The 23,050-nt window shown below is 40.1% G+C and overlaps 1 protein-coding gene across 1 annotated transcript in view; it reads right to left on the bottom strand.

Annotated features, from left to right (window-relative positions):
• lrmda (leucine rich melanocyte differentiation associated) overlaps window positions 1-23,050 on the bottom strand; it is a 314,178-nt gene that overhangs the window by 213,349 nt on the left and 77,779 nt on the right. The window contains exons 3-6 of the mRNA XM_086181102.1: window positions 21,902-22,042; window positions 21,241-21,748; window positions 19,958-20,263; window positions 18,245-18,345 (exon numbers count right to left, since the gene is read on the bottom strand). Of these exons, the coding sequence (XP_086037228.1) occupies window positions 18,245-18,345; window positions 19,958-19,999 (143 nt within the window). The 5' untranslated portion in view covers window positions 20,000-20,263; window positions 21,241-21,748; window positions 21,902-22,042. The remainder of the gene's footprint in view (window positions 1-18,244; window positions 18,346-19,957; window positions 20,264-21,240; window positions 21,749-21,901; window positions 22,043-23,050) is intronic.

The raw sequence follows: 23,050 nt of genomic DNA, 5'->3' as shown, positions 1-23,050 counted from the left end.
AGATATGAACGGCGTCCTCTCCCACAGTTACACCTCCCATCCACCCCTGAGACACAGCTTTGATATGAAACACACACACACACACACACACACACACACACTAACCTCAGACTGTTGGCTCATACAATCACAGCTTCTGACACCCAGAAGAAAAGCCAAGATATTGTATAATTTATTTAACAGAAGAAATATGGTAATTATCCCAATAATGGTTCCAGATAAATACAATAAGCAGGACAAAACTTGTCAGGTAATCTATTGCATATATGTTTACCTTTTTTTTTTTAAATTTTACAAGTTCATGTGTTGCATAAATTCAAACACGGATTCGCTACAAAGTAACAAGATTACTTGTGCTTCCTTTTCACCTAATGTTTAGCAAAAAGATGCACACGCATGCCTATGCCGTGTGAGTGTGCATGCCTTTGCGCACACGCGTGCAACACATAAAGAATTCAATTTGGAAACCATCATCGGAGCGCAGAGGAGAACTGGAAAGTCATATTGCTATAATGCTCAGATTATCAATCATTCTGACATTTTATTGGCTTTATCACTGTACATACCATTAAAATGATGTCTGGCCCAGATTGTCAGGGGGCAAACATTAAACAGGGCCAGGATTAAAATGCAGATCCCAAACACCTTCGCCTGCGCTGCTGAAATTGCACAGGACGAGGCAGCTGGATGTGCTGTCAGAGGAGACACTGCATCAACACTGAGCTGGGCTGACGACTAGATAGATAGTGTCACACTCAGGAAATTCACAGGCTTCCCTCTATTTATCACATGCTGTAGTCAGTCAATGCACTAAAAGAGTGATAACAAATAAGGGGGGGGCATCTATTAATCTGCCGTTGCACTCCTAATCAGACATCATTGGCACACTCCTTTGCCCTATACGCTGACATGTGGCCAGCCTGCAGCTCATGAAGGGCCATATTAACACTTGTGTTATTATGACTCATTTTGGTGGCTCTGAAGGAGCGAGGGGAAGCAAATATCCATATTTCAAAAGATCTTGACAGTTAAAAGGTTGTTAATGGGCATTTAAATGCTAGCGCGGCTGCCAAGCTGGCAAAGAGAGCCATAAAGCATAAGAAATGTCTCCTCTCTTTCGAAACCTTTAATCAAAGCCATGTAAAGCAAATACACTGAGGCTGCTGTCTGTGCAGCAACAAAAGTTTTTCAAAAATTCTTCTATTACTTTGTCCGTACTTTGCAAAGTTGCACTTGTACAATTAAAAAAAAAAAACATGTAATGACTTTGGTTGCAAAAGCATTTGCCCGTACAAACAACAGCAAAACTATTAAAAAGTTAGTGAACAGATTGAATTTTAAGTTTATGGAACTTGGAAAAAAAAAATGAGGTAATTTTGTAATGATTCCAAACAAATAAACTTTTTTTTTTTTTTTTTTACTCAATTACCTCAACTTGTCTCCTCAGGCTCCACCAACTTAAAATTCTCAAGCAAACAGGGCAGCAACATTTTTAAGTTTTATTAAATAGGTTTGGTTGTTTTGTTGTTGCTTTGTTAAATCTCCACATTTTCATTACAAAGAATGAAATCTGCATGTTCTTCTTGTGGATGGAAATTATTTTTTTTTTGTATTTTAGAATGAAAGAGACATTTTTGCTGCATCTAAACTTACACGGAAAAAGTGATTCAATCCCCCATGAAGCAGTTACTTGATTAAAGAAAAAAAATGCCTCAAGTGAACGATAATTTCATAATTGTTTTTTTCCCCAATTTTGTTTCCATCAACCTTTTCTAATGCATTACATTAAAATGCATATTACACATCTAAAAAGTGTCCTTCATAACCAATCTGACAACATATGAGATCAGCTAAGAATAAACAAACACATTAAAAAAAGCACATTGTAACTAGAGCGTATAGCCTACCTCTTCAAGGCAATATGACATCATTAGATCCAGATTTGGTTCTGGATCTCTTCAAAAATGTAATCAATGGTGTTATCCTACTCAAGAAGTCAAACAATGATCACATGACCTCCTCGGCACAGGCGATGAATGGTAAAATGTAGTAATACTTGCAAGTTTCTACAAGCTCGCAGTCTTGAAACAAGACCAGAGACTGTATCATACAAAGCTGGTACGCGTCCAGAATAGTTTCTTTGAGGGGAAGTTTGTGTTGCTTAAAATATTAAATCAAAAAGGTACAGATGGTAAAAACACACGGACTAAACTTTAAAGTAAAGTTACTACGGCTAAAATCTATGAAAGTTCTGATGATTGTTGGATTTTTTTTTTAGCATGTCAGTCAAAAGACAAAAATGTCGTCAGTTCTTGCTGCTGGACTTCCAGACTGCACGAGGTCGCAGCAGCTACAGAGCTGCAGAACAACTCAGGATTCTGTTCAGTTTCAACATGTCATGTGAGTTGTAATTTATAATCATGGAGATGGATGATGGTTTGGATCTTGCTGAACTTCAACTTGACTCCATTTCTTTAAAAGAAATATCACATTATTAGATTAAATTATCATGCAGGCCAGACGAGGACACACAAACAAATCAAAAGAGCTGGACCGATAAATCAGTTGGGCCGATAATATCGACCAATATTAGCCTGTCACAGATTTATCGATATTGGCACATATGACACCTGGCATGAAAACTTTTTTTTATAGCATAATATAATGCAAAAAATTATGCTTGACGTAATTTGTGATGATTAAATTCCAAGTGAAGTTTGGCGTTCCAGTGCAGTGATGTCATATTTGCAAATATATCTTTGTCACAAGTGCTCCATTACCACATTTGAAAGATCATAGCAGCAAAAACAAAAAGAGAAAACAATGCAGCTAACGCATCGATACTGGAATCTTCTTCCTGCGTACTATTGGTATTCCTACGTTTCTGGGTTTGTTGGCAGTGCTGCTTCAACATTTGCCAATATTGACAGTCTCTATGCGGTAAAACTCTTTCTTATTATGTACGATACTCTAGTGATAAGCAGGAGGATGAATTGACAGGAGTCAAAATATTTAACTCTCCTGACAATGAGCCTCTTCTTTTGAGGACAGAAAACCCAGAGGTCTTATGACCAGACACAAGATTTCTATCCACGTCATTTCCTCATTAGTGCCACCTCCCCCCCACCTTCTCTCTCTCTCACACACACACACACACACACACACACACACACACACGTCATCCAACAAAGATTTCACTTCATGAAGTCAAAGTCCCATCAAACAACACGTAGTGTTTAGGCCGGCTGTTGTAAACACTCCGTTCTCTCGCTGAGCAAGTGAAATCCCACGACAGCCAGAAAGACTTTTACAATATGCATGTGATCACTTCATCAGTGTTAAACAAAACGGGCAACAAATGTTGAGATAATTGTAACATATAGTTTTGATCATGTGCTTCCCTCCCTAATGAACTGTCACAGTGTGAATGCAAATGAATGTCAGCCTGTATAGATGAACAGACACCAGTCCTCCTGTATAGAGACTTTGAAGCCTGACACAAAAAGGCTGGAGACAGCACTGGTACTCTCATTAATCTCCCCATAGAGGAAATGAACAGACCGACTGGCCTCCACAACTTTTGTTCTCTCATAACGAAAAAAAAACAAAACAGAGGAATGAAACTCATACACATTATGAAAGCCATTATCTTCAGCTGCCAGTCTGGAAAGACAGTGAGAGAACGCTGGTAATCCAAAACTAATAGGCAGAATGAGAGGTGAGGAGAAAAAAAAAGTAGGGGACTGGGTCAGATCATCCCCGTCTCCCTCTCTCCTCCAATTACTGACAGACAGTTTCAAATATGAAATGAGACTGAGAAATGAGAAATATTCATATTTCCTCTGAATGATATTAAACCCTGACAAAATAAAAAGAAAATGGTTTTAAATTTTGACACTGTATCAAATCTGACAAGGTATTTAACGGATCTCAAAACACAGACTGTGTGTATCAAGCTCAAGACAAAATAGGATGTTCTCGTCTTTAGTCATAAAAAGAGATTTATTACTAAAAAGACACAAATTGACATTTTCAAAATGACTCTTCCGATCCTTTTCCCGTCATCCAATTATCAGGCAAACATCTCTGCCGGATGTTTACAGCAAGAGAAAGCTGGCAACTGTCCTCAGCCAACAAGAAGCCGCTAAAAATAAAAAATAAATAAAAATAGTGATGATGACATAACGGGGAAGACTTGATCTGTTGTCACTTTCTGCAAATAAATTCCCTTCAAATCCTTGATGACTGTGATGCTAATCCAACCCACACACACGTCCCACAGCACAGAGGTTAACAGAAGGTCACTGATGGTTCAGTAATAACAGTCGCCGCCCACCCAAAATCCCAATCAACGGTACAATATCATAATAAATAGCACAGATGTACCAATACCAGTTTATCTGTTCACTATCAGGGATCAGTGGCTTTTTATTGGGCTTATTAGCTCTGATAGGGATGCAGTGTGCCTATTCGTGTTTGTCTGTTGGTTGGTTTGTGAATGTCTCAGAAATGAATGGCATTTGCTGAAATTTTGCGGAAAGTTCTGGATCAAATTGAAGATTTCTGATCCCAAAAGAACATTCTAAGCCATTGGCAGGACAATCCATTGCTATTAGCGGTATTTTTCGGGTCAAGACATGTCATCGACAAATTTCCATCAAATTTCTTGTCGATGAATAATCCAGAAGAGCTATATTTTTTTTTGCATGTAAAGAAGGTAATTTGGATTTTGATGACATATGCTGTAGCCTCTTTAGTGGACGTATGTTTTCTTTCTAGTCATTTTATTAAAAAAAAATCAGAATTCTAAAATCTGCATGAGCATTTTTTTTTTTGTAAATGGACACAACTCATTTTTATGCATCTGTTCACCTCAAAATCTCATCTACTTCTAGTTAAAGTAATGCATTAAAAAACACACACACACGCTTGCATCACTTTCACCGTATGAAAAATTTGGTCATTCAAGCCTTCTTGCTTCCGGATACTCTTTTCAATTCTGGGTACCTCGAGCATCCTCCACTGGCTCCACCACTTCAAAAACACACCTCATGAAAAAATCAGGAGCCCTGTCTGACATGTGTCCCCGTGCCCTGATGGCATGCCAACACCAAAGACCAGCATTGATTTTCTGTAACGCGGGGTCGGATTAGCCCTCTACAGGGATTAGCTGCCTGTGCAAGGCCTCAGGGTTCGCTATAAAACTAATAATTAATTTAAACAGCCAGGCCCATGGCAGGATACCCTCTCTACACACTCCCAGCATGAGAGGGCGAGTATGAGTGATGGACTATCTGGCACTTTGTGAGCAGAACAGTGTGTTCGTTTGTGTGTATAGTCCTCCTGGTTAGCTTCTGCTATAGGCCCCACATCACTAGACTACATGTTTAAGATGCTAATGCTAATATAAAGCACTTGAATCATTAATGATTTAAACTGTAATAAAGCTTCATGGGTAGCTAATTAAGACTGAGAGAAGTGTTAAGCTAGTATACCTACGTTGAAAAATGCATTCTTCTACATCTCAACACGAAACAACAAAAGCTCATAAATATGCAATTGAGAACAGACAGCAGCGATCCTACACCTGTTGCAGGTGTTATCAGGCCATGATTAGCCCTTATCAATTATGATCACATAATGTTTGAGATTGGGTGAAGGAAGCAACCTGTGTCTACCTCCAGTGCTTGATTTCCAGCGACATTAAATCAAAGACATGTCACGTGAAAAGCTGCACATTTAAGTTAGCATAAGGCTAACAGGAAGTATGCATCTTCTTCCTGACAGCATGAGAATGTCACCACACACTTAAACTCCAACTATAGTAAAAAGCAAAGACTTCCTTGAGTATTGTGAGAAGTTGTTTGGCAAGAGCTTGAATTCAAGGGGCGTTCATATGATGCACTTCAGTTTTAAGTCTTTATTGAGCCCACAAATATGAAAATTGGAACCAAACAGCAGTGTCTTGTGTCAAATTCTGCTCTTCTTGTTCCCTCCTTATGAGGGCTCCCTCCGCATCATCCAATTTCCTCTTTTTCTCTGGTCATAATCATGACCTAAATTCTGAGCCAAGTAGAAGAGTATTCACATTTATGGCCCTAATGACAACTTATTACAACTATTTAATTCAATTAACAATATCATATTTCCTATCTCAAAAGGGAAAAATAAACCCACCCATTTTCTGCTTTATGAAACTATAAAAACTGCTGATATCTACCGGGAAACAGCTGTCTCCTTTTTAATACAATAACATAATATCCTGCACCATAAAGCACTGCAGCTGGGTTTTGGGTTTTTTTGGTGGGGGAGGGGGGGGGGTGTATGTGTGTGTGTGTCATATTAATGTATCCATCGCATTCAAACAAATGGGGTCACGTTTATTGACCTGCTACTACACGACGTAAAGCCCCGTCTACAAACAATGAGCCTAAAGCTACATGAACAAGACTGTCTTGCGGTAGATGTGTGTTTTACTAGAAGTGAAAAAAATATATACAAAAACCATCAAAGTTGAGGCATTTCACTGTAGCCCTCTGATATCACCCCCCCCCCCCCCCTTTTCTTTTCTTTTTTTTACCTAGCCCCCAATAAGGGCTGCCATAGTCAGGGAAGGTAAAAGGGATTTCTCCTACCCTTCAAAAGACTTTGATCTGGCTGACACACAAACGGCCCTCAGATCACAAGTCTATAGACCCTCTTGGGCCTTTCTGCCTGGTCTGCTTGTACATGTACACTTAACCCCTATGAGGATTCCTTACCCTCCTCCCATTTCACTTCGTCTCTCCTTCATCCCGTCTTCTTCCTCCTCCTCTTCCTCTGCTGTTTGGTGTTTTCAAACATCTGAGTACTGACATATTCCGAGCTTTGGAGGACCCCAAGGGCCCCAGATCCAGACAGAGGGAGAAAATAAAGAAACTCTACAGTGCCCCTGGTACAAAAGCTATCTCACTATTACCGCTGGGGAGAAAACTCTTAAACATCACCAAACGTCTGGACAGACAGAGAAGATCAGAAAAGTGTTTGGTCTGTTGTTCACATAATCATTGTGCTGTCAGCTAATGGTGCAGTCAGCAGCTCACAGTGAAACCAGTATGATGGGAGTCAATGTATTTATCCTAATGGAGAGACAGTGTTTTATGAAGGAAAACAGAGAATAAGAAGGCTGCTATAGCCCCTAAAATGAAAGGTTGTTCCTTGTAGTTTTCCAGCAAAGACGTGTCAGCAGCATGAACATGAAACATGCAGTCACTGGTTCTTATCTCAAAATGTCCCTGGGTGGAAAAGTGAGGCAACAGCTTACTGATGTCTTGCAGCCTGCCTGACCATTAAAACATATTTCCATGCTGATGGATGTCAGATGTAGCCGCAAAAAAAACCCCAGAAAAAACACACATAGCTCGCCCTTGATTTCTGAGCTCAGTCCAATCTACAATTTTCAAAACTTCATACTTCACAAATGGAAGGAGCAAATGTAGACTATAAACACGTTGAAATAATAGAGAGAAAAAAAGAGGGGGGGACACAACAGTGCAGCCAGGTGAGAGCATGGGGGCTGTTATCTCCTACAAATCTTCCTGTCTGGACAGACAGTCAGTGGTTTTTTTTGTTTTGTTTTGTTTTTTCTAAGTGAAAGCTGTGAAAGATCTGAGTAAGTGTATCTGAAATGGAAACAGGAAATGAGTTACAGGTGTGCAGAGAATGTGACACAGCTGTCCGGAGCCAGAGATGCTTTCAGCCTTCTACAGGACTCACCCATAAGCTGTTAGGGGCCTGAAATTGCAGAGCAAGCAAATAAATTGACAGTGGCAATCTATGATTAAACCTGACTCAAATCATGCTGGCTATATCGCTCGACTGGTTAGACCCTCATCCTCTTTAAAACACTTTCTTGTCTAGTAATCAGACATTTAATAATGCAAAAAAAAAAAAAAACAATGATAATGTATGAAATTCAAAATGTGGAAAAAAAATTCTCCTGTGAAATCTTTTAGAAAACCCATAGTCAGATTTCCATCACAGGAAGTCGTGTGTGGGAGCCACAGGAGCCGCTGTCCATATTCGGGCACATTTCCTGACACTTTACAGATACAGACCAATCTCAGCCATACCACCTGAAATCATAGGGAAGACCAACAAGCAGTGAGGAAAACTCTTTGAAGAGAGTAACAAGGTACAAAAAATGTACATATATAGTTTTTCTCTCTCTCTCTCAGTGCTTATTGGGCTAAACCAGGCAGGAGCAGACTCACAAATTGCCACAGTGGTTTTATGCTGGTTTGGACAGTGAGGTGGATTCCAATGCAGCACCAAAACAACCCCACAGCTAGATCTCAACACGAAGGGAACCGAGATGGTTGTTTTTCCATGCTTGGAGGTTTGTGTCACGTCGCACGGTTACCGCATCATCGCTAAAGTTCCTAAATCGCAATGGAAACAAAAAAGCTGATGACGGAGGGCATTGAAATAAACGCCACCTGGTGAGTTCTCCATGTCCATGCAATAGAAAACCGGCTCAAGTATCTGTCTTCACTTTTCACCCCTCAGTCCTCGAGGAGAGACGGAGATTGAAGGCCATGAAGTGACTAAAACTGCCTAGACCATACTGAAAGGAAGCTCCTTTGTTCTTCTTCCAAAGCAGGCTCCAAACTTTCTTTTTTTTCTCCATTTGGGAGTCCGCCAAGGGAAGTAGAAGCATGGCCGCCCCCTTTCCATGCTCCATTCTAATATGTTCCATGCCTTCCAGTTGCTTACATCATCAATCTGGGAGATGGCTAAATGTATTGGGGTGAACATAAACAGTGCTTTAGGTATGAGAGACGCAGGTTATGTCTCAAACGTAAGTTGGTGCTCTCTCACCCTGTTATTATGGCACACAGAAAAAAGACAAGATCTTAATCGCTAGCTAAAATGACTCGACGTGTCTTACATGATTTTAAATCAGAGACACGGAGAGAGAGACAGAGAGAGAGAGAGAAGAGAGAGGAAAAAAGGAAGCAGTTTTACAATGCTGAAATTCAACCACATCATCAACTTCAAGCAGCAAGCCTGTTATTGACAGCAGAGTGCCAGACCTAATCATCTCCCCTTTTATTGCTCGTTTTAAAATGCACACCCTCGTGTCAAAACCTGAGTACACATTAACTCTCCCCAAATGGTCTACTTACTAAACATGTCACTAATGAATTATACATCTGACTTCTTTTTTTCCCCACCCCGCTCTCTCTCATATTTACATGGTGTTTCGGCAGAATTTGTGTAGAAGTTGTAAAGTATTTAATAAGTCTTAAAATATGTACGAGAGTCAAGATCTTACACGGCCTATGCAGGGTATAGTAGATGTTTACACATTATCAAAAAGACTCCGCTACGGCTATCAAAATGAATAAGACATATGGACAGTTTGTTTTTCACTTGCCAAAAGAGAAAAGGGGAGTTTGTCCACTTGGGCCCCATCAGGTCAAATCATAAAGATCCATCACTTGCTTTGCACTCTGCTAAAAACACTAAGGGAACATATCATAGATTTTAAGACCCTTTTCATTCAGCCAGACTGTGTACTAAAACTAATTGGATTTCTGTCAATGGAAAAAATATATATCCCTGGGACAGCTTTGAACTCAATAGCTCTGACTATCCAACTGCGCATGAGGAAGTGAGACCTTGCCACATGCCAAGCACCACAGAGGAAAATTAAATCGGTGGTCAACATAAAATATTAAAATAGCATGGTATTGAATTTTTGAAAAATGATGTCAGGGCGGCTCATTATGGCGAGGCAAGGCAGTGAATTAAGCTATATTTAGTGGGTGATAATTGAAATCATAGCCACAGTCATTACCGCCAACAAGTTTCTAAATAATACCCAATAAATCTTGTCTTTTTAGCATGACTGAAACATAGAAGTGTTGAAAAATATAAACTGCAAAAACAATCTCTTTTCCTTCCTTTCGCCCCCAATTCCCCTCTCTCTCTCTCTCTCTCTCTTTCTCTCTCTCTCTCTCTCAGAGCCAATAAAATGTCAGCTTTTATTCTCCTCCTCCAAAGTGCTGGCTACATGTCAGCAGGCCCTTCTAAAGCTCTGCCACTGCAAGCTGAAGGCCTGTAAATCTCTGTGTCAGTGGCACGCCATCCGTCTTGGGATATACAATAAAAAATGTGACGCAGTCATAAAAGGAATGGCATCACTGCCCAGTATATATAATGTGAACAAAAAGAACATAAATATGTTCTTTTTCATTCAGAATCTTAAAACCACAAGATGGCTTTAAGACTGAGGAGCATGTGGAATGCTCCAGAAGGTTGATGGCAGCCCCTGACAGTGATTCATCGATGGGTCCGCTGCCATTACTGGGTTTTTGTTGTGTGTTTAACAGAGACAGAGAACAGCTCCACTGGCTTTAAGATGAAAGCCGACAATATTATCTTTTTTTTTACTATTGTCAACAAATCCCATAAAAAGCCCAAGACTGACTGTGAACGGATCCTGCAAACAGCTATTGTCTGTGTAGCCAGAACTTGACACAGCTACACTACGGTCCACAGACACAGCACTGAGGCACACTGCTGCACTGGCTGATGATCACACACGCACATGCACACACACGCACCCACCCAACCAACCACCCACCCACACACCCACCCACACACACACACACACACACGCCAGCTGGAGTAAATACAGTCCAAGGGACCGAATATACTTCAACCTGCCTTTCAAAAACAAGAGTCCCCCAACAAAATGTAGAATTTGTTTAAAAGACAAAAAAAAGACACAGATGTGTGATTTCTTACTTTTTTTTCTTTTTTTTGAGTAAACTTAATTAATTGAGACCAGCTTTTTGAATTTCACTTTATCAGTTTCGGGAACTGGATGTTAAAAGATGCAGAATGCTACCCAGTGAATTTGGTCACAGAAGCTAATACAGGCAAAACTCTTTTTATTTTTCTTAGCGTTTAACTCTTTCAATAACTTCCTCTTGAAAGAACTGACATATTTCTCAGTGCCATCTACATTTACACCAATTTCTGGGATAAATACCATTGCTGGATCTGTAGAACATGCGCAGAACACCAGGCCAGTCTGACTTGACAAAACCAATCCCCAGACTCATGATCTAGATATGTTGGTCCAAATTCAAAAAATAAAATTACTGTTTGAAAGTTCTATTTTAGTTGGACGAACACAATAAATCATCTTTATCTACCATCATGTAAACATAAGAATATGAATATAACATGCACTATGAATTCGTTTTGAGCGGATGTTTTCTTGCCCTAACACATCAAAGCAATCCTGGCAGATTAAAGCAATCCTAAACCATCAGAGAAATTAAATGAAAGCAAATTTGACTGGACAGTCAGAATACACAAATCAAACAAAACAAAAACAAAGATCATCAATGGATGCAGTGGAGGCCTCATTATTGCATTTGGTTGCAGATTGTCAGAGAACTTCAAAACGTAAAGTTAGACATCTTGTAAAAAGTTTTTTTTTTAAAAAACCTTTAAATTGCTTTTGGTTGGTTTTTGGTTTAGATTCCACAACACTAACATACAAAAGACCCCACCAATATGACGATCTGCTTGTTTACACAGACGCAGACTGAACCAAACAATTTATGCACTGTCCTTTGTACGCTCATGTCGGGCGTTGTGACTACATCCACTGACGGGCACAATCAATTTGCATGCACTTTTATGAAGACGGTGAAGCATAAATGGTGACTTAATATTTCTGGAATGACCCAGCTGTGTAAAAGTGGCTTATGATCATTTAACCTTAAAAAGAATTATCCAACTCCATTAAAGTTGAGACTCTGATAAATAGAATATCTCTTTACTATATGACTCAGCCAGAGAGGTGTGGAATTCCTGATACAACCTTAAATTGGGGAGACGGGGGAACGAGACAACCCATCCATTAAACCATGAGCGCTTTACTTTCCCAGGAGTAGTACATCATTTTAAAAAGCATCCTGGTGAAAATTAAAATGGTGGTTTTTTGTTCCAATATCATGGAATGATACAAAATATCAATGTCCCAGACATGAATAAGTTATTTCCTGCCAGACCGTGTCGCTCTCATCTCCCTGGTTTAAATCTCTTAGGGGCCGGAGAAGCGCTGCATCCTCCTTAATTTATTAGACACAGATCAGGTTATCCTAGAATATCGGCCTAAACAGGCCTGATAGATCGTATATGGAATATATTTCCTCAGCCGAACAGAATACACCACCACTAATACCAGACACACACACTCTACGCTCCCAGTTAAGTGATTTGAAGACTTCATACTGCCACTGTTTCATATCCTCTCTTCCTAACTGACACTTTATCTGCATACCGGCATCCCTGCAGATGGAACACTTAGGCAAGACAATGACAGGCTCTCTTCCCGTTGTCACTTCTCATTCTAGGACCAGTCGAATGCCCCCCGCATCCCTCCTCCCCACCAAAGCCCCCCTCCCCCCAACCCCTCCCCATATCAAACAACCAGAGTCTACCTAGCTTGGATGGGAAAGGAGCACTTGATGTCTGTGACACTCATTTGTCAATTAGCAGACTCCTTCCCATGTTGACACGCAGCAACTTGAAAGACGGAGCGTGCCTGTGACGAATTAGGAGAGACAGATGAGTGAGGCATGAGCGGCGGAGTAATACTATAATGTTCTTTAGATATGAATATAAAACGACACAGCTGACAGGCCATACAAGGTTTTATTTCATTTCTCAGTGTACCAGGCCTCCCTACTTTGTCTTCTTTGTTCTCTTTTCATCAGACTACTTACATCTCATTTTGACAGCCGGTCGACATTTAGAGCACTTTCGTTTTAAAATGCGAGTTAGCATACTTGATTTGTCATTAAAATGCAAAACGCCTGCCATCACCAACATAGCCTGGGTATGCACGTGCTCCCTCCACACCCGCAGACATACTATACATGTGTATACACATACACAAGTATGGCGGGGGCTGATCTGCAATTCGAAAAGTTAAATAATGACATGTTATAACAGGTTGAATTTGAGCATACAAGTCTAAGGAGTACAGCTTCCTCTATCTAAAATTATACAGTTGACCAAGGAATAATGTTACTGGTCTGATGTAAGGAGTAGTTCTGGATACGACCCCAGTTTGGTTCACTATTAAATGACAGAAAAGATTGAAGCTTCCTCACTTAAACTCTTGTGTCACCCTCATCAAACCTGAAAACATCTGCAGGAATGAGAACAGCTTTTAAATGCATCAATGTCACCGCAGCAGAAGGACGAGGAAATGATGTAGCATGTTCGGCTACATGCTTAATTACTAATCGCAAAATGATCTATGTTAGTCAAAATTGAAAAAAAAAAAAACATGAGAAAATATAATAATTTTACTTATTGTTTGAATTTAATACATGACCAAAAAAACAGTTACATATTAACATTTTCATTTTTATCATATGTGAGCTGACCAATGCAGCACACTACACACTATCAGATTCTGTCCACCAAGATACGTTTTCAAATGCATAAAAATAATGATCGCACCTTGATACGTAATAAAAAAGACATTTTGACTTATCATCAATAAGATTCAATGCAAAATTTCAACTTTTCAAATCGCGATGTGAGCAAGGATAAAGCGCGCTGTAAATCTAATAATGGCACACACTGCGTTTTCAGGTTACATTTATGCTTTCACAAACATCGTCATTGCATAGCAGTGGTTTGTTTATCAGGATGCCGCATCACAGCCTAGAAGAAAGATGCCGCGTCTCTAACAATATCAGGATTCTTCCTGTGACTCACAGACGTGTGTCCTCCTCATACCTTGTGTCCAGGGTGATAACACTGCATATAACAGCTGCAGGCACCCAAAGTGCACCCCAGTCACAGATGGGAATCATGTCAACACAGCACATGCCTATTCACTACAACATGTACACACCTGACCTGTAACAAAGTGGACGCCACAATCCTATCTAAGCTTGTCCTGAGACAGAAATCAGCATGAGTGAGTGTGTGTGTGTGTGTGTGTGTGTGTGTGTGTGTGTGTGTGTGTGTGTGTGTTTTTGTGAGCCAAAGCTCTCAACACATTGATGAGACAGGCTGACACTGCAGCACACACACAGGGAGAGGTGTGGGTGTGACAGGCTGCTACCATAATTTCATCCTGCCATTACCTGCCCAGCCACTCACTGTTATACTCACAAGGACAGATGCACAAACCCCTGCATGCACATTCGCAAACATACATACATATATACAACACACACACACACACACACACACACACACACACACACACACACACACACACAGTTAAAAGTGATGTCAGTGCATTGCTTCTCATTGTGACTCATTGTCAGGTCAGTGGTTGACTTACTGTCAGTTGTGCTGACAGAAATAGGCATATTAGCCACAACAAACTCTGGCAATGTCTCCCTCTGTATTTGAGTCAAGCAGCATGAAAATGGGGGATGATGGTCAAGGTGGTCTGCAGTCACCGACATGTTTACACCTGGTCTGCTTGTACACCGAAACAGGGTCATCATGTCATTATGCCAATGTCTTTTCTATCTGACAGTTAATATAAAATCAGGTTTCACCACTAAAAAAAATAGAGTGTTTAATCTTCCATTATCAGAACTGACGTCATTTGTTGATATCTCCTTGAGTGATTGCAGACAGATTTGTGTTTATTTTAGAATGAACTCCAGGTGAAGCCATGCTAATTTACACTGAGGGCACTCGGAAAGAGGCCATACTTCATCAAAAGTGTGTGTCATATAGTAGCTTCTGTAATGCAGTCAAACCCATTGAGAGGAAGAAAGTCTACAAGGTGTTCGTGATAAGAGCTGCTTTGGGATTCAGATTAAATAGAGGAGAATGTTCTTTATTTTCATACATCATTGGTTCCTGTATTTAACCCAGCAACTACAGACCAGGATGTTAGGTTAATATACCTGTCTGTTCGATGGGTGGGGGGACACCGGACCACCAGGAGGAAATGCACAGATGGCCAAAACAAACATGGCAAATACGGTGCGTCAGATTGATAGGACGATGTAACTGTAACAACCCACGCAATTGGAAATCGTTTCTGCTGCTTCTTCTAAAATCAAAACTTGATGCAAATTGATAAACCACTATTATGACAGACAACCTACAGTAGCTTTATCGATGCTAATTGATAAACCACTATTATGACAGACAACCTACAGTAGCTTTATCGATGCTAATTGATAAACCACTATTATGACAGACAACCTACAGTAGCTTTATCGATGCTAATTGATAAACCACTATTATGACAGACAACCTACAGTAGCTTTATCGATGCTAATTGATAAACCACTATTATGACAGACAACCTACAGTAGCTTTATCGATGCTAATTGATAAACCACTATTATGACAGACAACCTACAGTAGCTTTATCGATGCTAATTGATAAACCACTATTATGACAGACAACCTACAGTAGCTTTATCGATGCTAATTGATAAACCACTATTATGACAGACAACCTACAGTAGCTTTATCGATGCTAATTGATAAACCACTATTATGACAGACAACCTACAGTAGCTTGCCGGTTCATTCATTCACCAGGTGTCATAAAATTTGATAAAATTGTTAGCTGCCACCTGCAAGCTTAAAGCTAATAAGGTCATTCCCCGCAGGCCCCATTTGAAGATGGTGACTGAGGTTTGTTTTGCAGATGAAATCCCAAAAAAGTATCATATGCTGTTCAGGTGAGCCCTCGCGTCGCAGAATTAAGTCACTAATGAAACACAAACATGGCTATTATACTACACTGTTGTGCTGCGGCCTGATCCTATTAATACATAAGAGTTTAACACCCATTTCTCCAAATACATCGTCAATGGCGGGGCTCCAACTGCTGGTCGTATGTGTCCCATATCACAAGCACCAGAAGCGGGACACAAACTAGCGTATTCACTCAGGTCCGTGTTCACATTATAACGCTGACCTGACAGGTGGTAGCTGTCTCTTTAGCCAGTGGGTATGGGGCTTTAGTGTTTATTTTACTTATATATGACCTGTTAGGAACTACCTAAAACAAACCAATGTTGGTATCATACTGAAAAACACTAACACTTCTGTTCTGGCACCACAGATTCTTCTTTAAACATTATAGATGATTTTTTTTAAGCACGCTTCTTCTTGTTTCACCATTAAATTTAAAGGCTTCCCTTTACTTCAACCCGGAAAGCTCTCTCCGCCACTGAGCGGGTGAATCAGCTTCCTCGGGCCATTAGGTGCATTCCTCCAGGGATCAAAACTACTGGGAGGTTTGATTTGCCTTAGTTAGCATATAACATTATCACATGTTGAGCTGCTTATTGAATTTCGCAATTCCACCCATGACCTCCAAATGTTGTCATATGAGCGCCTACAGAGAAAAATTCCAAAGAGGGAAGGAGTTTAAAAGGCTGCATGTGTGTGTCTGTGTGTGTGTGTGTGTGTGTGTCTGTGTGTGTGTGTGGTACAGGCTTGCAGTACAGTGTATATTCTTTACAATATATTTTAAATATCTTCACATACGCCAAGAATTTCAATCATAAGCCAAAGGTGTTACTAGAAAAAGAAAACTTGTAGAAAAATACCTCAAAAAGGTGTTTGATGATGAAAGATGAAAACCTATGTCACAGATCACTTTGCCCACCAGCAAACTAAATCAATCCACTAATATGAACCCTGAACAGTACAAGAACCACTTAATTACTCCTGCATGCATCTATGCCCATAACCACCCTTTGATGTTTGGTAATGTCTGATATTGAAGATTAGCTGAACGGAAAATTAATAATGAATTAGTAATATCTGAAGGATAAAAAAAAAAATTGGATTCTAAACATCAAGTTCTTCAAATGTCAGATTCAAGGGCGAGAAACATAATGCAAGCCTTGATCTCCAACACACACACACACACACACACACACACACACACACACACACACACACACGCACACACACACGCACACACACACAAGGAGGCTTGTTTCACACTGATTTCATCAAGTATTTTCTTTGCAGAACATAACTTAGCTTCCTCTTCCTGTGAGGCAACACAGATATATTTACCATCCGGCAGTGTTCGGTTACAAGCACGTGTCTGACAATGAGTAGTGAGATGTACAAGTTTGGCAGAAGTTACACAATCTCTCTTACTGAGGACATATTTCCAACTGACAGCAGTTCTTACATGCGATAGATATCTTTTGGTTTATCATTTATTGACAAAACGTGCAAAAGAATTTGAGGCAGGTTGGTCCTGGACAATATCAATGTTGCTCCTCTTTAGCACCACTATGTTTTTATATTTTCAACACTCAAATAGAGGCTCCTGAATTTTGAGTTTTCCTGTTCATATTGTGATGTTATTTTGATATCATTACAAACAGACATTGGTCAACAATAAGTTGATATAGGGAGTTTTTTCACTGAGTTGTATCATACTAACACAATTTGACATCATTTTGTTTGTTCCGTACTTGGATAACTGCATATCTGTATACTGTGAGCGATTCACTGTGACAGTACACCTCTGTATTTCAGTACAGTATTCCTTGAGTACTCGAGCACAAAGGAACCAGCCATCAGACCAATCAAACTAACAGGACTACGCGGTCAAGTGTACTCAGATCCAGACTTGGGTTCCTCCTTTAAAAACCCTCTTATCGGTGATTCATTATCCCTGAACTGAGTTTCCCATCAAGTCTTAGTGGTGGATTTTGTAATGTAGCATAATGTGGTTTTAAATCAGTCACACTGAGGACTGCACATCTCCACAGACAGCTGCGAGTTGTCTCTATTGAGACAGTTTCATGGCCTGACAGTCATGAAAAGGATTCAGAAACAAAAGCACCTTCTAAACCATCAGATCAACTCGGCTAGTCGTGCTGTTGAGATGGCAGCCCCCTCTGAAGCAGCTGCCATGAGGTGTTCCTTCATGGCCCTGACAAGAGGAATCTTTTCTTCTGTTCGCCCTCAAATTAGCATGTCACATTTATCGAACCACGCCTTTTATCCTGCCCCAGCGTGGCACCAGTGCTCCTCTTGTACTCATTCAGTTCTTTGATGTACTCCATCATGGCCACCTATAGACTTGAGGGCAACATATGTAAATAGACCTTATCTAAGGATGCTCGTCTCCCAGTAGCAGAGGGAGACAAGCAGACAGACACCACGTGTGACCAGGTGACTCATCCTGAAATCATAGTCTTACCTGAGCTGATTGAAGCTCAAGTCCAACCTTGTTGCAAACTGGCCGTATGTGTCTCCGAGGATGTCTGGGACTTCCTTACAGTCATGTCCGATGTAGGAAATCTTAAACAATAAAAACATGGAGATTAGCGCTTCTCCCTATCATAGCATCCATGACAGCCCACCGCATTATACCCTCACTATATTGACACTTAACTGCCAAGTACATTTACTTTTCCATGTGGTTAGATTTGGAATCCCATTTAATTCATGCATTTGCGATGGAGTTTCGATATGTGAATCACACTTTTATTCTAATTTTCAAGCCAAATTTATTGATATTGTTTAGTGTATTAGAGTTTAACTATTAAATGCTACTTTTTTGAATCAATGTATTTGAAGACAGTATAGTGGTGTGACAAAGGGCGTTTTAATTGCACCATTGAAATCATTGAAATATGAAAGATAGCCATGAAAACCTTTTGCTGCTTTTTGTTTGTTTTTTTCTTGGTGACCTTGAGTGCTTTGAAAGGTGCCTGTACTTGAACTGTATTATTATTATTGGTCTTATCAAGGAATACCAGAGACATTGTGATGGTCTACAATAATTATCACCCTTGGCTAATAGAGATATGACTACACTTCAAGATAAATAGCAATACTTCTAAATATTGCTTCATCATACCCCACCTCTAAAAGGATTATAAGGGACCATCATTGAATTATGGATTACATACAAGATTATAAGATTACAGTTCACCTTGCAGTGAGGCTACATTCACGCTTTAAGGAGGAAGCAACTCAAATCTTTTTTATTTTTTTGTTCATATGTGACTCAGATTTGTTTGTCTTCTCCCAAAAAATAAGAACAGAAAACTATTTAAATTCTGATTTGGGACGCGTAAATATATGGTCTGAAATCTGATTTTTTTTTTTCCGCAGTGTGAAATATTCATATTTCTGTCATATTTTAATTCATGTCAATTTTGACATTGCTGGTGATTAATATTTGAATAAATTCTGTGTTGATGGAGTTGCTCCTCGGGTTAATGTAGTTTCTAGGTTGCTCTGTGAATACTGAAGTCAGTGTGGGGATGGTGAAGTACTATCAAGTATTTAGGGTGACAGCACTTTGCAACGGTACAGCGGAAAACGCGAACATGGCTGCAGTGTCAGTGACAAGTTAAAAATCACAAAGAAGCAAAAGACTCCAAAGAAAGCAGTCATGGTTAAATCCCTAATGTGTGATGTTGCATTGTTATTGTTGTTTTCTGTTAACAATCAGGTGCAGAAGGTGTGAATACCCTTAGCAATACATCTGCACTGCATCAAGGCTTCCAGTGTGAGGCTCGCCTTACTGTTATTACTCTGAGTTTTTAACTGAATTTGGGTAATATTTGCACTTTAAATGCTTAAAGCGTCAGTATTCAATGAAATATTAAGTTGTCCTAACTATCCATTAGCTTGACAGTTAGTTTAAACAAAAATGTAGGCTGCTGTGCGGTGTGGACTGGAAGTTGTGCTCTCCATTGAAGTTGGAAGAGGAAGTGCAAAACTGAAAGTCATGACTAGCAGCAGTGTGTCACATGACTGTGATGCCGAAGACACAAAACACCGCTGTGTACTATCCAGCGCTGCTGTTAATATAGATTTATATTTTTTAAAAGTCATTGCTAAAGGTAAAAGCCGAATATTCGCGAGTGCAAATGCAAGATCCGATATTTACCGAACTTACATGAGTTCCATTCAAAGCGACCAGCGACTCGTTGTGTGCCATAACTTTCTCTTGAGTGGATGGATGACAGCCCAGTCAGTGCTTGCTGATATCCGAAGTCCTGTTCCGGGAAGAAAGCCGCCGTGCTGACATTAAGAGCTGGTGTGTGTAGATGCAGACCGGCTACTTTGGAGATTATCTACTGGCGCTGTGCAATTGACTTTACAGTTTCCGCGTGCCGTTTCAATCAGCTGACCCGCTGTTGAGCGGAAGCACGCTGACATTGTTGACTGATAACATCTTCCCGCTGCTGCCGGCCGTCTCCTCCTGATGGAAGCAAACAGAGCGACACGTTTCTCCTTGCGTGAAAAATATACTTTTTTTTTTCCTTCAGTAAAACACTTTGAGAAAATTAGACGAAAAAAGTTTGTGTAACACCGTACCTTTACAGACAGGCGTCCTTTTAAGCTCCTAATGCAGTAAATCAAGAGTCATTTAAATTGAATATAATTCCTCATGAACTACGTGCGGTACTTTATTTGAGGTTTACTGAGATATTTGCCACATTCCTCTGTTAATCTCAAAGGTTAAAAAAAAGTGGACGTAACCTCCATGTCTGAAAAGTTATGAAGTATGCAAGAAGTCTGATTGTATAAGCCTAGAAGTATTAGGGTATGTACACCAAACGTGACTGATGCAAATGAGCATGGGGGTGAATCTGTGTCTGCTGTGGAAACCTTTGAGTGTTCACTAATATCCATGTCAGTTATTGCAATAAAGTTATACAGAACAAACTCAGACCATGATGGACAAGCCAAGCATTGTGTCCGCAATATACAGTCTAAATTAACTGTCCTGTGGAGAAATTCGGGCTAATGTGACACCTCCAAGCTGTTGTTGAGTGGCATTACAGCCGCTAGCTTACCTCTGCTAGCGGTCGCTACTAGAGGAACATGAGATACACGTAATTCCCTCTACAGTCCCCAACAACAAAAGCCCCATACTGGCAAATCACCCTGACGTTTGCCACTTAGCACAATAGCAGTACCTGCTAACAGCTAAAGCTAGCAGGCCCTCACCTCTCTAAAAGCCTCTTAGAAAATGTCCATGTAGGATATATCTCAGTAAAAAAACCTAATATTTTGGCTTAAAACCTTAGAAAACAAGCTATTATAGCTAAGAATTAAGTATTACTGTTTACATGTACTAATTCAACAACAGCATGAGTATTCTTTGCCCATTTTCCAGAGATTTATTAAACTTCCCCCACATAATACCAAGTAATCGGGGACGGTATCTCTTACCATGTCCTCCATGTTTGCTTGACGACAGCAAATATTCTGATACTGTCGTCAGGTACAGTTTGAAGGTATCTGAACTTGAGTAGTGCCATGTTTGCTATGCTACAACACTGACCAACAGGCTCACACAGCTAACTGCATCCTCCCCCACTGAGGTTGACCGTATATCAGTGTTAACAAAGTGGAAAAGCACTTATTAGGTTGAGCTGATATATGAATTCAAATGTGTTTTTCTATTATATATTGAAAAAAAAAGTACATGAAACACAAAAGATAAACATCTCATGTACTTGTGGTTCCAAAATTGCAACCACAAAAAAATTCAGTTCATCTCCTTTTTTGATTATTGATTGAAGATTGTGGAATGTCAACATGGAATGGTCGAATACTCCCAAGGCCCAGGACATGCCTATCTGATGATCCAGAAAGTTACACAGATGCAGGGGAGGGAGGAACAGGTAGCCATTGGAGAGCAGGGATGTTTTCACATTCCAGAAAGTGTGTGCACAACCTAATGACAAAAGGTTTGAAAAGTGATGAAAAAAGTGACGTTCTGTTAAGGGACCAAAACACAAAACCTCATCTTTGAATTAAACTTTTTTTTTCATGTTCCCTTGGATGATCTGCAGCTGTGTCTGATATCCTTGACAAATATCAAAATTACCTGCACGATCAGTGAGAACAAGGTTCTTCTGTGAAAAGAACGCTTCTCCGCCAGGCAAGAGTGCATCAAATATGAAGTCTGCTCCTTCTCCAGACAGCTCGGCCTCCGCAGGGACGCCCGTCTCAGCTCTGGCTTGTGTATCTGTATAAACAGATTTATGTGGAGAAGAAAAAATGTAACAATAAGTCCAATAACTGACCCTTTCAGGCATTTTCACTGACATGCTATTTTTTCAGCAGCAGATAAGAGTCTGACTGTGGTTTATAAGGTTATTCAAATTCCTTAAGTTTTGTGCATAAATAAAATTACAGGTGAAATATTTATAACATCATGCCATCATAGAATTCTGAATTCATATATCTGGTGAGGAGGTCATACTATTGGTAGCGTTTGTCTGCAGAAACTATGATGCAGATTTTCATCAAACATGAAGGAAATGGAATGAGTCAAGGAGGAGCCTATTAAGTTCTAGGGCAGATTGGTCACAACGGGAAGTTACGTGCATTTAAGTCCCAGTCGTAGCGCCACCTAGTGGTTACAGGAAAGAAGCCTGGCGTAACACACATCACTTGATAAACAGAAAAATTGCACGACATTGTCATCACAGTAAGAGAATATCCAGTGAGTGTGTGATCCCTAGCGCCCCCTAGTGAATACCGGAAATGTTATTTTTGTGCATATCAGTGCACATATTCATCTGCTCCCCCATGCAAAGTTCAAATACTCCCAGGTTAAACCTCCCTCTCACTCTACGGAACAGTCACACACTGCAACATGCGGGGGTGCAAGGGCTCACTCGTCACTGTTTGCAGCTTTAATTAGGGCCAGGGTATGAAGGCGGCAGCAGTGTGCTCTCTGAACGCTGTCTATGTTTACTTGATTTACTCATCAAATCTGATCAACCATGTTTGTCTCTGTAATTTATTAACAGGCTGTATTATCGTACAGGATTTCTTTGTAAAAGTGACTCAGATTGAATTATTTATTTTCAAAAAAGTCAATATTCTCTCTGTTCCATCAAATCCACGGAAGCCAGAGGTCATGACTGGATAAAACACCCAACTGAAAGTGACAACTGTACAATTATGACATGTTTGGGCATCAGTCAAACTATTAGTCTTTGCTCTGAGTGCTACTTATCAAATATGT

This window comes from Aulostomus chinensis, chromosome 16 (assembly GCF_037954235.1).
Source record: "Aulostomus chinensis isolate RoL2024-O1b breed Wild chromosome 16, RoL_Achi_v1.0, whole genome shotgun sequence".
NCBI lineage: Eukaryota > Metazoa > Chordata > Actinopteri > Syngnathiformes > Aulostomidae > Aulostomus > Aulostomus chinensis.
Note: the sequence above shows the minus strand (reverse complement) of the source record. Positions and strands in the feature narration are given on the sequence as shown.